The following is a 16,242-nucleotide window of genomic DNA, read 5'->3' as shown; positions in this document are numbered from 1 at the left end:
GGGTCAAATGATGTTTCCTCATAATAAGACAGCATTTGTGCATTGTTTTGGCAGGAATACTGTAGCACAGGGGTGTCAAACTCGTTTTCACCAGAGGCCACATCAGCCCCGCAGTTGCTTTCAAAGGTCCGAGCATAGAGTTCCTTGCCCCTAGTTAAGGAGCAGTTACATTTATACAGTCCTAAAATTACATTCGGCCCTTTGAAGGCAACCTCGAGGCTGATGTGGCCCCCGGTGAAAATGAGTTTGACACCCCTGCTATAGCAGCAATGCTGCACTCTTCTTAGTTAATTGTATCAGGAGACACATAAATGGAGTTGGTCCATACCAGCCCTACTTGGTTAAGGTGTATCTGACATATTTCTCCACTGTGAAGTTAGTTTTTCCCTTTGCAATTAATATCTTTGCAAAGTATCTTTGTGGAAAGATACTTTGAGACTGTAAATATATTGCTCCCAAATAAACTGTCTACTGCAAGAAAGAGCTTTCCCTTCTCCCCTATTTATTTTTGTATTTATTTAATCAGTGTGCATGTACAGATTCCTATTTTAATCAATGGGCTATAATCAACTAATACCATTATTTATTTTGATGCCCAAATGATCTCAGATTTGTTCAGTGGGAACCCCTTCAAGCTGTGTTTTGACAAGTCCTCACATTTTCTGAGTACTTTCTTACTTTCTGGCAGAAGAAAATGTTCTATATGCATGTTGTACTTTCTCTACCAGCCTTGGAATTAGCTACATCTTCAAGGAGACCTGGGTCCATTATGGAAAACAGTATATGGAAAGCAAGATCTGGGCCTCGAGTGTGCTCACTGAACTAGAACGTGCCCATTGCTTACCGACCCTCTCAACCGGAAGAACTAGGGAATAGACCCCCACATACACACATAGCCATATCTATTACTCTGCCTACCTGTATTAAATACAATGATTAATGCATCCTGAGAGCTCCAGTTCCAATCTAATACTGTGGGAGTAGTCCAGCTGTTTCCCCTTTCCACATCTGTAACTCCCTTACCCAACAGTGGTTTCTATTATCTTCAAACTCTTATTTGTTCATTGCCCCTGTGTGCAGCCCGTCTTCCCACCCTGTCAGCTACTTTCTCAGTTCTGACAGTTTTTAGCTCCATCAGCCCTAGTCCCTCAAGGAAAGGGAACAGATTCTCTAAAAGTTTATATTCCTCCTGCCTACTCATGGGCAAGCAAGCAACCAAGAAGAGAAATATGAAGAAAAAATATTCCTACTCCTTTAGCAGTCATTTTTTCATTGACTCTAAACTTCTCTTCTGTAAAGGTTTTGCACTGAAAAAGGTCATATCTTACTGCCATTCGGGCACTAACATTCTGTGAGTCTGTCAGTTGATGACTTGAAAATGATCCAGGAAAACCTAAACCTGTTTGCTCAACTTTTACTAACAGTTACTACTGCATGTCTGGAAAGTGTAGAAAGAGATAAATAGTACTAGTTCTTGAAAATATATGGTAAAGTTTAAACTAATTTGTCCTTTTGTTTGTTTTGATGAGTTGCAAAAAAAATTTTCAAAAGACATTTGGGGTTCTTGATAGCAGAGCTAGATCACAGCACACCAGAAACCATGCTCCCTAGCATGCCTCACTTTTTCTTGACCCAGATTCCAGATCCCATCCTTCCTACTGTCCTCTTCCCCCGCCCCCAGGTGGGCTATGTTCCTCCATAGTGTTCCCAAGGCACCCAGAGTTTAACCATGCCTTGCCCTCAATCTCACTTTATTGCAATTGCCAGCGTACTTAGCGCTCCCCTGATAGACTGGGAGCTCCTGAAGTGCAGAGTGCACCCTCCGACACAGCGGCCCCAGCTCCTAGCCGACGGCCAGTGCACAATAAATGTGTATTAACTAGCGGAAGCATCACTGACCACTTTGACCAAGTGGACAAAGGAAAGAAGTGATCCTAGAATAAAGCAATTTTGGAACAGCACCTCAGTGAGCTGAAAGGTAAAGAAATAAGAAAAACACAGATATTAAACCTATCCATCATTTTTAAATTCCAGGGTGTTAAACTTTTTTCCTAACAGACATTTTACCAGCAGCAAAACTGACAGATTTAAATGTCACATATTATCCTCTCCTTCACCTTCTCTGCTGATGGGATTAATGACCTATACATAAAAATAAAAGGTCTAGATAACCCACAAAATAAAAAAGTATCTCCAAATAAACAAGTATGTTTAGGAAAATGTGGTATAATTAGGCATGCTGCTCTCTTCCTTTGAAACCAACATGTACACAATGTTTTGGAATTTTACATATTTTGGGGCTTCATGTTTTTCTAAAGTGAAAATGACACTAACACTTTAACTTCAAGAAAGTGAGAGATAGAGATAGATGAGGAAAACATATTCTTGGCCTTGGAATCTTGTTTTTGCAAATAATTTGTACTCTTCAGTTTCCAGGGGCTATTTCTTCATATACTTCAAGAATGCCAAAATACCAGGTGACAGCTGCTTAAGCTCTAAGACATTCCTCAAGTGTCCTATTTTGATGTCATTATGTAATGTTTTTCTCTTGGCATGGCTATCATCACTCAATAGCTTTGTTGATATATATCATTGCATGGCTCTCTTCAGTTTTAAGTCTATATTCCTTTTCCAAATGGGCATGGGTTCTCTGAAAACTAGAGAAAAAAGGAGAGAAGGAATACCAGCAACATCTCAAAATGGACCAATATTTTCTCCTTGGCTAGACGTTCCTTTGTGAACAGGAAAATATGAGTTAGAAGTCTTTATCCCCTCTCAGCCCTTCTTCTCTTTAAAAATGTTAGTTCATTCTTGTCTTTTCTTTTTCTTGTAAATTTTATATCTTATTAAGAGATATTGTATCACCCTGGCCTGCGTGGTTCAGTTGGTTGGAGCATCACCCCGTGGACCAAAAGGTCATGGGTTCGATTACCGGTTGGGGCATATACAAGAAGGCAACCAATCAATGTTGCTGTCTTACATTGTTGTTTCTCTCTCTCGGTCTCTCTCTCTCTCTCCCCCTCCTCCCTCTCTCTCTCTCTAAAAAAAAAGGAAATTAAAAGATGTCCTCTGATAAAGATTTATAAGGAGAGACATTGTATCAGCAAAGAACCTATTTAATTTTTCAGCTCAAAGCTTGCCTTACTAACTGTTGTCTCTGATAGCCTAAAGGACAGATATACACATCCATAGGTACCCAATTTTCAACTCAGATATTTGCTAAGTGCCCTCAATATGCCATGCAAGGTCTATGTGCTGTGCAAGGTCTCGGTGCTGTATAGATAAAATGTTACACCATCCTGCTCCTCAAAAACAGTCTAGTAAGACATCAAAATTCTGATTTTACTGAGCCAGTGTCATAACATATGGCTAAACATAAGTCTGCCCGAGTGTACCTGAGCTGCAGAGTAGGGAAGCTTCACAGGGTGGGGGTGGGGTAGAAATATTTAAACTGGACACCTTGGGGGAGGGGTAGTGATTTCTGCCAGGGAAGGGCCAGGAGGACGTTCTCGGCAGAGGACGTGATGTAAGCACGTGGCAGGAGAGCACGTGCTGTGTTTAGCAGTGGCAAGCTACTCCTGTGCCTGGAGGTCAGGGGTGCGGTGTCCAGCTTGGAATGAGGTAAAGTGCAATCTTTATTTGCTCCCAGGATGTTAAAGACCTTAGGTGCTTTGATGCTAGAAGCTGTAACTATACTCCATGGACAGTGGGGAACCACCAGGGGTGTTTTTGCAGGAAAGCATGGTCAAGGAGGTTCAGTGGGAAACACATAGCATTTGGAACCCGATGACTTTTTCTGGGATACTGGAATGTTACACCTGAAAAGAAACTCTGGGCTCATCTAATTTTAGCCTCTTGTCTTACTCTTGAAAACTGTGTGACCTGGCTTTAAATTTCACACCATTGGGTGCCCTGTACTTAACATAAGCCTTGGAGAAGCCGCTGTGTCACAGCGTCCCCAGAGTAATGGCCAAGTTTAAGCAAGGCTATCCTGTGCGCTGAAGGGGCCACTAGTGTCTCTATGCACTGTTACTGATGAAGCATGCTGGAACCTCAGAGGCCAGCTCTGAGGTGCAGATGAAGAATGGGTGAGTCTGCCCCAGCATGGGGATGAGTGGTCTAGATTACAAGTGGGTGTTTCAACCCTGCAGGGAGAATGTGAGCAGGTGGCTGCCGTATTATTCCAGGTAAGTTGCCTAAATTGGGGGCAGATCCCAAGTACCAGCTAGGGAATGGGGAGCAGGTAACATGGAAAGACAAGATTGTGCAAGAAAGCTAAACCCCATCCAAATAAAGTGGATGCTGAGCAACTATGGTCCTAGCAGAGAAAGTAAACACACCAAGGAGAAAGAGCGATCCTAAGGGCTGAGCAAACCAGGCCACTGGAGAAAGGCTGCTGTTCCCCTGGTAGACAAGCACCCGGAGCCCTGTCCAGGCTCCAGAGAGCATCCCTAAGCAGGAAAACAATTCTAGGCCCCCTTCTGTGGTGTGGCCAGACTCCTAGAAGCCTGCCAGACTTGGTCCTTACTGACCGAAGAACCAGACAGGGCACAGCCTGAAGATTGCAGATCCTTATTTTTAGCTATTGGGCAGGGTTGGGAGGCAGGGACAGGCACCCAGGGCACTTCTCAGTTTTCCCAACTCCTTGGTCTATCATCCCAGACTAGGGCTAAATGGCAGGGTGAACAAGGTGCTCCATTCAGCCCAGTTTCACACTAACTTCCCAGGAAAACATTGTGAGGTCTTCATTCTAAGTGTTCTGATTGACGTTAAGGTTCTTTTGTGATTTTTCTTAAGGAACTACATAATACATACATAAGAGCAATTCTGCTTTCAACCACAAATGAAATGAGAAAGGGCTAATCCCCCCTATTCAAAGTGCATTATATGCCAGACCTGGTGGTTTCAGGCAATCCCTTTGAAACTTTCTAATTGTAGCCATAAGTTAGGTCTCCATTCTCTCAGCCTCTCAAGTTCAGGCAGGGTGGTCCTGGTTAAATGAATACATGAAAAACTTCCAACGGAATTCGAAGCTTTACTTTAGTATAACAGTATTTATGGTGGTAAAGACATAAAATAAAATAAAAAGATGTCCCTCTTATATTGTTTCTTTTTAATTTATTATTTGCAATTTAATTCACGTCTCTCATCCATTTAACGATGGTTTACTACAACTCTGCTGTGCTGGGGCACTGTCCCGCACACTAGGGATATGGCGTTAAAAGGCGGTTGTTATTGGTTCCAGCTGTCTTAGAGTTTTAAAGTCTATGGGACGAATCAAATAAAAACAAGTTAACAAATAAGTCAGATAATTACAATTTGTAACAGCACCAGGAGAAAAAAGTAAAAGAAAATCATGGCCTACTTTTGATGACAGAGGAGACCGGAGTAGTGTGAAGGAGCGAGACCGGGAGCAGTCCAGGTGTGGGAACAGTAAGCCAAAGGGCTCTGAGGTAAGAAAGGAGTTCTAGGAACCCCAGGAGGTCAGTGTGGCTTGGGGTGTAGTGGGGCAAGTAGGAGGATCCAGGGAGGCCAAGGGGTCAATAGAAGCCCAGTCAGGGCAGGGCCTTGTGGTTTGTGGTAGGGAATATGGGTGTTATTCCAAGTATAAAATCAAACTACTGTGGAGTTTTAACCTGGAAGGTTACATAATCCTATTTACATTCAAAAAAGATCTTTCTGGCTCCTGTGGAGAATGGCAAGGGTCAGAGTGGTTGCTGGAGGATCCAACACTGTGGGAGTGATGAACTACCGGGTCTCACTCTAGGCTTTTCCTGAGGTTGGTGACGTGAGAGTTCTTGGGCTCTAGGAAACCAGTCAATTTTTCTTTGCACTGCTTTTCCTCTAAATGCCCAAACCACTTCTCTCCTTGATAGATACTGGAAGAAACAATTCCAGAGGCACTGTCTTCAGGTCAGCCAGGTAGGGTGCTGGCCCCAACACTTTTCATAGGAATCTTATGTGTCATTTTCACTTTGCAAGTCAGTTATATTCATGCCAACTTCTTATCGCCCTTCAACTTTGCTCCTGGTACACAGAAAGTATTCACTGCATGTTTGTTAAGTTGGTTTGGACTTGGATTCCCAGTGGTGTGAGTAGAGAGGGAGACTTAGAAAGGCTAATGGGATCTTTACATCTGCTCTGGAGATTGTATGTGTGAGTGGGTTGCCATCACTCTTAAGAGTTAGTATTTTTAGTCTATGGTGGATGCAGTTCAGGGGTGAATAAAATGACTCTGCTAGAATAAAAGGTGTAATGTACATTCAAAAAAGCTTTTAAAGAGCATCTGGTTAGAGTTTAATGTGGCTGAAAACATCTCTATTTTTTTCATGTTTCAATTACGCAAATATGACTAAAGTGTGCTTTGGAGATTTTCCAAAATAAAAACACTTGAGGTGAGAGAAATTTCAGCCCCAACAATAACTTGAAAATTGGAAGTTGGAATAGTAACTGTTTTTTCAACTGTCTTAACTCTGTCACCGACACTATGATGATTTGATTGCATGTGACAAGTCCGGTTTCTGGCCACTGAACTGCACACTTCAGCTATAGGCATCAGTCTTTCCCTTCTTTTCTTTAACCATGTGTCAATTTGGGGGCAGAACAAGAAGGGTGGGAGAAAGCTAGAGGTTGTGGAACCTTCCCATTAGCCCCCAGGTCAAAGCTGGTGACCCTGACCTTCTCAGCAGCTTCATGTGATTCAGAGCCCATGGGCAAACCAGTTACAGGGTCGCTCTCTTCCCTTCCTCACAGTCCTCACCATCCCCTTTGTTATTCATGTGTCATTAGCTTCCTTGAACTTCAAGGACATCCCAGAAGGTGAATTACTTCCCCAAATGGCAAAGGGCCACCTGGGAGCTATGTGGGAAGGGAAGAGCCAGCACTTGTCAGTGAGGTCGTGGACATGAAGCTCTCGGTGCAGTCCCTGGCACAGAGCAGTCACTTAATGTATGGTGACAGCAGTTGCCGCTGCCATTTTTATTATTGATGAGTGGTTTATAAATTGATAACAGTGTACATGAGTAGTCTCACGTTGTCGGAGACCAGCTTTCAGACCCACTGTTTCCACTGTTTCTCATGCCCACCAACCCCTTGGGCATTCTTTAAGTAAGGGAGCTATTGTCCTTATTTATTCCTTATATTTTAGAGTCATTCCTGTTCATGGTACTCTTGTGATTCCAACATCTCCATCTGGAAATTGGCATTTCTTCTCTTGCCACTCTGAATGTCTTTGTTGGGGAAAGATAAGGCTTCAGAGATTCAAAGGTACATACCTGTACCATTCTAGCCACACTGTTCATGCCCTGGCTTCCTCCTCTTTCTTACACAGTGGGTTGTTTTGTTACCATTTCACCTCCGGGCTTCTCATGATGGAACATAACTCAATTAATTTCTTCAGTCATCTTTTGCACTTTGCTAAAGAGCTCTGAGATCTCATTTTGCTGGAAAAGGAGGAGCATGATACATCTGATCCCCCACTTAAAGAGGCAGGAAGTCATTTCACTTATGGGCCTGGGAGACATATCTATTTATAAAAGAAAGCTATTTCTCTGACTGTTTGCTGTCTTCTACCTGCCCCCGAGCCCACCCTTGGAAATCCTGGCTGGGCATCTTTCTCAGTGAAATAAATATTGTAATGGGTCAAGTAATTAGCAAGCAGAATGATGTTTAGGCTGTAACCTGACTCTAATTGCTGACCTCAGAAAATTAATTTCATATGACATAGCACCTTAGCAGTGTGCTGGCTTAGAAGTTTCCATTCGTCTCTCCCTTTCAGCCAGATTGCTTATTCTATTTCTGGGCTTGTCCTGTCCATGAGTCAGATGGCCCCAGACTCTTCCTGTGGATGAAAGGGGCATACCTGACTTGGATGTATTTTCTGCATATATAAATTATAAAAAGGAAAAACTCTGTGTCTGTTCCTTGGCATAAAAGTAAGGGAAACTAGAGGGTTGAGTGAGGAAAGGATAAAATAGCCAATGTAAATAAAGCCTGGCCATGTGGCCTGAACGCAGCAAGATGTGTAGCATAGGAAATGGCATTCGGGAATAATGGTTTTCTGTACTAAAAACAGTCATCAGAAACATAACATGTGTCAGGTCCTGTTAATTTTTGCCACCATGTCCTAATCATGAAGTCAAAACATGTCACAAAGTGAAATAAAACATCTCTATGAAGACCTGTTTATTTCCGCAGCACCGTGGGTTGGTTTTTGTCTCTTCTCCTTCAGCCAGTATGGAAACAGTCACCGGTCCCATCTCCCTGGGTCCTGAAACTATTTCAACAACCAGCGACGTCAATGAGGTCTTACCTGCTTTGATTCCATAAATGGGGTTTGCTACAGGAGTTTGGAGACTGTTGTATACTGTCAAAACTCTGTGAAACCCAGAATCACCTCCCCCCCCTGCCTTGAGTTCAGCTTTTTATTGAGTGTGTTACAAAAGAGGTTTAATCAAAAAGACAAAAGTCATCATTGGACTCCTCAGATTCTTCTTTCTTTATTTCCACTTTCTTCTTAGCTGGGGTAGCAGTGGTGACAAGGGAGGGACCTCCTACTGGAGCCACACCAGCTGCTGGGGCAGGTCCGCCAGCTCCTGCCTTGCAGATGAGGCCCCCCATGTTGACATTGGCCAGAGCCTTTGCAAACAAGCCTGGCCAGAAAGGTTCAACATTTACACCAGCTGCTTTAATGAGGGCATTGATCTTATCCTCTGTCACCATCACCTCATCATCAAGCAGGATAAGGGCTGAGTAGGTGCAGATGAGCTCCGAGCTCTGAGAAATGGAGGCCATGGTGTGAGCAAGTGCAAAGGCGAGTGCTGCTAGGTGCAGTGCTGGTCCCCAGATGCAGTGAGAGCTTCACCCCATTGCAGCCCTAGCTTCCTCGGAAGGACCCAGCACCTTACCAGCAGCTGAGGAAAGGGGCCAGAATCACCTTTTAAGGCCTAGTTCAAAGCTGTGAAATTATCAAAGGGAGTTGCTGTGTATCATGGCCTCTGTTGTATTTATTAAAACATTAAATCATCATATTTCTGAGAAATACATTGTTTAGTAGTTGTTTAAGGCTATGGCTACACCCATGGGTTTGAAAGTGTCTGATATACACCAGCAGGTCCTCACCAAAAGAGAGTCGAGTTCTATCCTCCTTACCCCTCTACTGCTTCATACTCTGCACATTGCATTTTAATTGTATATCACAAGATTTATTACTGGAAAATATGTTGATTTGATTAAGAAATCAAAAAATATAATTCCTCTTAAAAGGGAAATGATAAGATATGATACAGAGGTGGTTAGTGTTGCTTACAACTGTAAGTTAACACCATAAGAAATTGTATGCTGTGAAAGATAAGCCAAGACCACAGAATACATATTTTTTTATTGAGGTATAATTTAAATTGAAGTACTCAATAAGTCTTAAGTGTACTTTTCAATCAGTTTTTACCAAGATCTAGGACATTTCAGTCACACTTGAAAGTTCCCTGAGATCCCTTCCCAGTCGGTCCCTACCCCATCGCACCCCGTGTGGTGCGACCACTGCTCTACCTCTGTCACTCCGTGTTAGTGCTGCCTACTCTAGAGGTTCACATGAATGGAGTCATACAGGATGTACTTCACTTTATCCTGCTTTTCTTGGTAATGATTTTGAGGCTTATCCATGTTGTTGCATTTACCAGTAGTCTATTCCTTTTATTACTCAGTAGCATTCCACTATTCAAATATACCATAGTTTATTTTCTGAGTTTCTGTTGACAGGCATCTCTCACATTGTATTTTTTATTTTAAGTCATCATACAGTAAAATTAGCCTCTTTTTGTTTTGACGTACAGGCTCTATGAATTCAATGCCCCCATAGATTTCTGTGACCACCGCCACGGGCAGTACTGTACACACAGTTTCATCGCCTTAGAAAATTCCCTAGTGCTATCTATCTCTTTCTAGTGCCACGCTCCTCCCCAAAGCACCTCATCACTTCATATTTTTTCTCCATCACTATAACATCACATTGCATTTCAATTACTTATGCAAATCTGTCATTCTCACTTGCCAGCTTCCCGAATAAGGACCATATTTTATTCATCTTGCTCTTGCCTCTGGGCTTAGCACAGTACCAGGTACATAGCAGGTGCTCATTAAATATTTGAAGGATGAATGAGTTACTGTCCATGTGGCCACCTAATGAGTCCTTTCATAATTCCTAAGAGGGAAGGGGAAGTAGAAAACTAAAGGAACCAACATTTTGTTCTTTTTAAGAAAATCTTGGGTCCTTTTTTGACAATAATGATTTTATGATTTGAAAGCATTCTAAAGAGTGCTGCCTGGTAACTGCCACTTGAGAGAATATGTTGAGTCACACAAAATGAGTAATTGGCCATAAAAGGAGTTCAGCAAATGTTTAATTATACTAAATATATCACTGCTGGTTAAGTTTGAACACGGAAATTAAAAGGAATAAGTTTAACATGGTTCTTTTTGTCTACTTACTACCTACTTTTAAGTGTATTCCAGAACTCTAAAATTCTCCTTCAGAGTCTTCAATATATTTCCCAGGCATTCTTAGCTCCACAGGATTCTCTACACTATATTTAGAGAAACTCAATATTCACACTTACTTTTGAGTGACATCTTGGTTTCCATATGTTCTCCTAAACCAGTGTCATCTTTATCTGAAATTTATTTTAATAAATCCATTATTATTGCAAGTGATACATGGTTCTTGTCATTAGTGCCTTCCCTGGGGTATATTCAGTTCCGTTCAGCTTCAACTTTTCTTTTTTTCCCTTCAGTGTTTATTGGAGTTTCCTTTTCCATTCATCACAATGCTGAAATGACTCTGTATACTTACTTTTTGTCCTCTTAATTTCACCCACCAAGACATTATCTCTTACAAACTGAGCCCTTTGTCAACTCCACATCACATTTCAAGCAAGTAAATTCTCTCCATATGTTTAGCATATACTCCTGAACCCTGTAGCCACTTCCTTTTTTAAAACAGAAATGGAGAAACAGCTGTTTCTCAGTTCCTATAAAGTGTGTCCTGCTTTATAGATCATGCTGGACAGCTCTATTTTGATGTCTGCAGTATTACTTGGTCCTTGAAATTGTGAATTTTCTGGACCTGAATTTCCCAGACCTGAATTTCCCTCTCACATTTGGAAAAGAAAGATTAATTCTATTAGATGTTTCGATGTGTTATACAGACTATGAGGTCTTCTCTGTAGTTTGTCTTGGTAGCTACTGAAGGGCTCACATGAAAGAAATTCCTTGTTCCTTGTAGCACAACAAAGTTTTTAACTGTTAAGATTGATATTATGTGGTCGTCTTATCCTGTGTTTCAGGAAATGTTCTTTGACTGTGTCCTCCAGATTCTCTGCTACATGCAAAGCACACGGGGATGAAAAGACACCCGGAGCTCAGATAGCCTGCAGTCCAGGAGGAAGGACAGATGTGCTATGTAGAGTGGTCTAATTAGGTGATGCCTGAGCTGTAACGATACCTAGAGGAGGTGCTGGCAAACTGTGGCCCATGGGCTGGCTGCCTATTTTGTATATAAAGTTTTATTGTACTATAGTTTTATTGTACTATAGTCATATATATATTTTCAGTGGATGGTTTCATGATTCAATGTGTGGAGATTGTGTGGCCCAGAAGCCTGAAGTATTAACTATTTGGTCTTCTAATAAAAAGTTGCCAACTTCTATCTTAGGAGAAGGAACATGAAGAAAGTGTATGGTCATTAAAGAATAGGGCAACTTGGAGAATGCCAGCAATTTTAGGGATAGGTAAAAGAAGACAGTGTGCAAAGTGATGTTTGAGAACCAAACCATAGTATTCCAGAAAACAAAGGAGGAGTGTCAAAAAGTTGAAGGTCAACAATATTGTCAAATATTCAGAGCAATCAACTAAAATGATGGTTATGGGGACCATGTCCTGAGAATTAACTTGTGTGCCAGACTGTGTGCAAAGCAATTTACATTCATATCAGGATTCCGTTTAACAGCCTTATAAGGTATGAACTATTAATACCTCCATTTTATAAATGAGGAAATTAAGGCACAGAATGAGCAAGTAACTTTTCTCAGGTCACACAGCTTATAAATGGCAGAGAAGGCATTTTAATGCAGGCAACCTGATTCTAAAATTATAGGCAACCTGTAATTTTAATCCTTGTGCCACATTGATTTGACATTTAGGGAATCATTGATGTCCTTTGCAAGAGTAATTTCAGTAGCATGATGAAGGTGGAAGATGGCTTCAAATAAGTGATAATGATGTTTGCCATGGGCTACACATTGGTCTAAGAGTTTTAAACTAATTCACTTTATCCTCTCAACAACCTCATTATATAAGGAAACCATGGCACAGGAGGGTGAATTTACTTATTCTAAGCTGAAGAGTTATTGAGTGACAGAGGTATATTCGAACATCTGGAGCAAAATTGCTTACCCTCCACACCTACATCCTTACTGACCTTCATCTGTCCCTGGCACTTTCCCAGCTCTTTCAAAGATTATGGCCTGAATCTGGAGCTCCAGCCTTTCTAGCTATTCACTGTACCCTAATGTGATAGCCATGTAGGGATACAAAAGAGAAGGAAACTCAATATATATATATTTTTAGAGAGTTGTTTTTTGATAGAATACTGAATTTTAAAATTTTTTTAAGATTTTTATTTATTGATTTATTTTTAGAGAGGGAAGGGAGGGAGAAAGAGAGAGAGAGAAATATGAATGTGCAGTTGCTGGGGGCCATGGCCTGCAACCCAGGCATGTGCCCTGACTGGGAATTAAACCTGAGATGCTTTGGTTTGCAGCCCACGCTCAATCCACTGAGCTATGCCAGCCAGGGCTTTTAATATATTTTTTTAAATAATATTATAGTATGGTGCCCACAGAAGACTCAGAGGCAGATCAGTGGAACCAGAGCCTAGTTATGCTTTATGTTTTTATTTGTTTATTTCAAAGAGTTTATTCATTTTTTTAAGAGACGGAAACATTGATTTCTTGTTACACTTATTTATGCATTCATTGGTTAATTCTTTAATGTGCCCTGACCAGGGATCAAACCCACAACCTTGGTATATCAGATGACACTCCAACCAAATTACCCAGCCAGGGTGTATGCTTTACATTTTAATTAAATGGAAATGCTATGACAAAACAGTGAAGGTAGGGAAGCATCATTCAGGAAGATGTCAGGACAGTTGATTAACTATTTGGGAAAATAATAAAGTTAGAGTTTCACTTTACACCATACAACAAAATAGACTTCATAGGATTAAAATTAAATGTTAAAAAAAAAAGATTATTTCAATTTTGGCCTTAGCTAGCATGGTTCAGTGGATTGAGCACTGGCCTGCGGACCAGGGAGTCACCAGTTCAATTCCCAGGCAGGACACAATCCCTGGGTTGTGGGCCAGGTCCCCAGTGGGGAAGTATGCGAGAAGCAACCACACATTGATGTTTCTCTCCCTCTATTTCTCCTTCCCTTCCCCTCTGTCTAAAAATAAATAGATAAAGTCTTTTTTTATTTTAAAAACATTAACACATTTTTAAAAAAATAAAATTTAACCATTCATTATTGAGATCTGAATCATTGATGTGGATATTGATTGCTGTACTATGTCATTGTCCAAACTGCTGTGCTCACTTGAGTTTTTGTATCTATTTATTTTTATAGTTTTCCCTTCTCTCCCTCGACTTAAGGATATGTGCTATCACTTTTTGCTTCCCTCAAATCTCTGTCTTTCAAAACCTGTGTTCCTTCTTATAAATTACTGCTTTTAATACCAAGACTTTCTGATAATAAAACAATAATATTTGTTATAATAATTTGTAAGAAAACTAGATTAAAGTGTCTGTTTTGGAATGGGGAGAATTTTTCTAAGCATAATTGCAATGAAAAATAGGATATATTTGATCTCATTACAATTTAAAACATCTGTAGATCAAAAATAATTTTTAAATTAACCTTAACATTAAAAGACTCATATCATTGATAAGGAAACCATTAAAACTCTTTTTGATAAATGAACAAAAGTTAAGTACATTCTATTCATATAAGGAACACGGCCAATAAAAACAATAAAATATTTACCCTTCAGTGAATATAAATTAAAATGCAATATTATTTTAATCTCTTAGCAATGGTTAAAAATTCAGTGTTTGTGGTGGGTGTTGCAACAAGGTATTTTTTACACATGTTGATGACTTGAAAATGGATCCAAAACCTTTTGTAAATATTCCCTAAGTTAAAACCCTTAAGAACATGCATAAAATTTTACAATGTATTTTCTTCTAAAAATCTATTGTAGTCAGAAATACATAAAGTGTTACAAAAATATGTATTACAACATATTTGCAAAAGCAAAATTTTTGGAAATAATCTAAGTAGTGATAAAAGAACAAATAAATGTAATGTAGGCAAATAGTGTTTTGTTATACAGCCGTTGAAAAAGTTTTCCAAGACTAGTGGACGTGGGAGAGTGCTCATGATAGAATATTAAAGTATTTGTATAGGCTATGTAATTCCAGATCTGTGAAGTTGTGTGCATATGTGTATATATACATACATATATTCATATGCACAGAGAAGAAAAAGGTAGAAGTAAATGTGTCAAAATTATAATAGATTTCTTTTTATAGTGGGACCATCTTTTTAAAGTAGTACCATATTTTTGTTTCTTTTTACTTTTCTTTATTTTCTCAATCTCTACAGTTAGTATTTATTGCCTTTATATCAGGGAAAAGGTAAAAAAGAATTTAATGATGACCCCATCAAATTGGTAGTATAATATTGACAATTCAAATTTTATTTTAGTTTCTCTATTTACCTCATTAGACTGTTACATCTCAGCTTTATCCTACATCATCATGTAAGAGCTCAGAGCTGTGGTTCTTGAAGGTCATTCCGAATACAAATCCCTCTCTGTGTATTTCCAATGTAGTGGGTAATTATGTGATAGGTAACTATCTCTAAGCCTAGTTTGCTAATAAGAAACTCTAAGAATGAAACAGTAAAGTACCTTGCCCTAAGCTACACAAAAAGGCAGTTAAGATCTTGTTTTTTCCATTGAGAAGCTAGGTAAGAAAGTTAAGCATTCTGAAGCAGAGCATGTGAGCATTACACCCACTTTTAACAATTCACAAAAGGTACATTAAGGGCATACGTTAAGTAATGTAGTAGGAAGTTGAAGTCTCTATGAAGGCTGTAGGGCAGTATTAATAGAAACAGTGTGCTTTTCCATTGTAACATTTCTCTTCCTTGGGGTCGCACTTTATAGCAAGGGTGAGTGTGCAGCAGCTCTAACTGCAGCCTCATAGGCTTTTTCCTTATGAAATTTCTGCTCAGAGGACATGATGTAACTCACCCATATAACAGGCCATGTTCTCCTATATATATTTTTAATTTTACCTTATGCCTCTGTACTTCAGCATTCCACCTCACTCTGGAAATTTTGACTTGTCCAGGGATACAGCATTTTTAATAGAAATTGGCCTGAACCAGAAGAGAATCATAAATCACAGCAGTATGATTTCAGTTCACAAATGGGAAAACACAAAAGTTGGAACTAGGATTTAAGCCTTCTAGGACCACCTTCCTCACTCTTCTCCACTGGTACTTCCAAAAATGCGTACACAGAGGACTGTTCTGGGAGTTACAGTCATGCTGTGCGGAGCAGAGGTCAGGGGTCCGAAAAGTCTGAGGATGACATTTTCAGTCCGGCACTTGGATGGTAACACATGTTAATATATTAAAGAATCCTTGCAATAAGACAGATACTAAGCCAGATAAGATGTGGGAATGACAAGCATAAACCAAGACTGGCCTAGGCAAAGCAGAATGTATTTTCTCCCCAGGTAAAATGTAGGATGGGCTGGGGTGGGGTGGGGGGGAGAGTTACTAACACATCTGGACAAATTGGGTGGGTTTGTTTGTTGTAGTGGAGTGTAGCTCAGCACTTACAGCAGCTTCAGTTAGATGAGTGTTATTTATTTAAAAAGAATACATACTTTATCATGTTAAACTATGCTCTACTACATGAATTCCAATACAATGCTTAGAGACCAGGACCCCTGGAGAGCTACTTAATTTGCTTTTTTAAAGTTAGAGGGGCAGCATTGCACAGCGATTAAGAGTAGACTCTGAATCAAGACTGCCTAGATCTAAACCCTGGCGCTGACTTTTATTAACTTTGGGCAAGTGCCTCAGGTTTCCACCTCTGAAAAACATTATAATAAT

General features: G+C 40.1%; 2 protein-coding genes across 2 annotated transcripts in view; one reads left to right on the top strand and one right to left on the bottom strand.

Moving 5' to 3' along the window:
- Window positions 1–16,242, top strand: part of CMSS1 (cms1 ribosomal small subunit homolog) — a 382,714-nt gene that overhangs the window by 313,381 nt on the left and 53,091 nt on the right. The gene's annotated exons all lie outside the window — the stretch shown is intronic.
- LOC114491089 (60S acidic ribosomal protein P1-like) lies at window positions 8,413–8,793 on the bottom strand. Its single transcript, XM_028505250.2, has one exon. The coding sequence runs from the start codon at window positions 8,791–8,793 to the stop codon at window positions 8,449–8,451; it is 345 nt and encodes a 114-aa protein (XP_028361051.1). The 3' UTR covers window positions 8,413–8,448.

The sequence above is a fragment of the Phyllostomus discolor genome, chromosome 2 (genome assembly GCF_004126475.2).
Source record: "Phyllostomus discolor isolate MPI-MPIP mPhyDis1 chromosome 2, mPhyDis1.pri.v3, whole genome shotgun sequence".
Taxonomy (NCBI): domain Eukaryota; kingdom Metazoa; phylum Chordata; class Mammalia; order Chiroptera; family Phyllostomidae; genus Phyllostomus; species Phyllostomus discolor.
The sequence above is the reverse complement of the archived record's forward strand: the minus strand, read 5'-3'. Positions and strand labels throughout refer to the sequence as shown.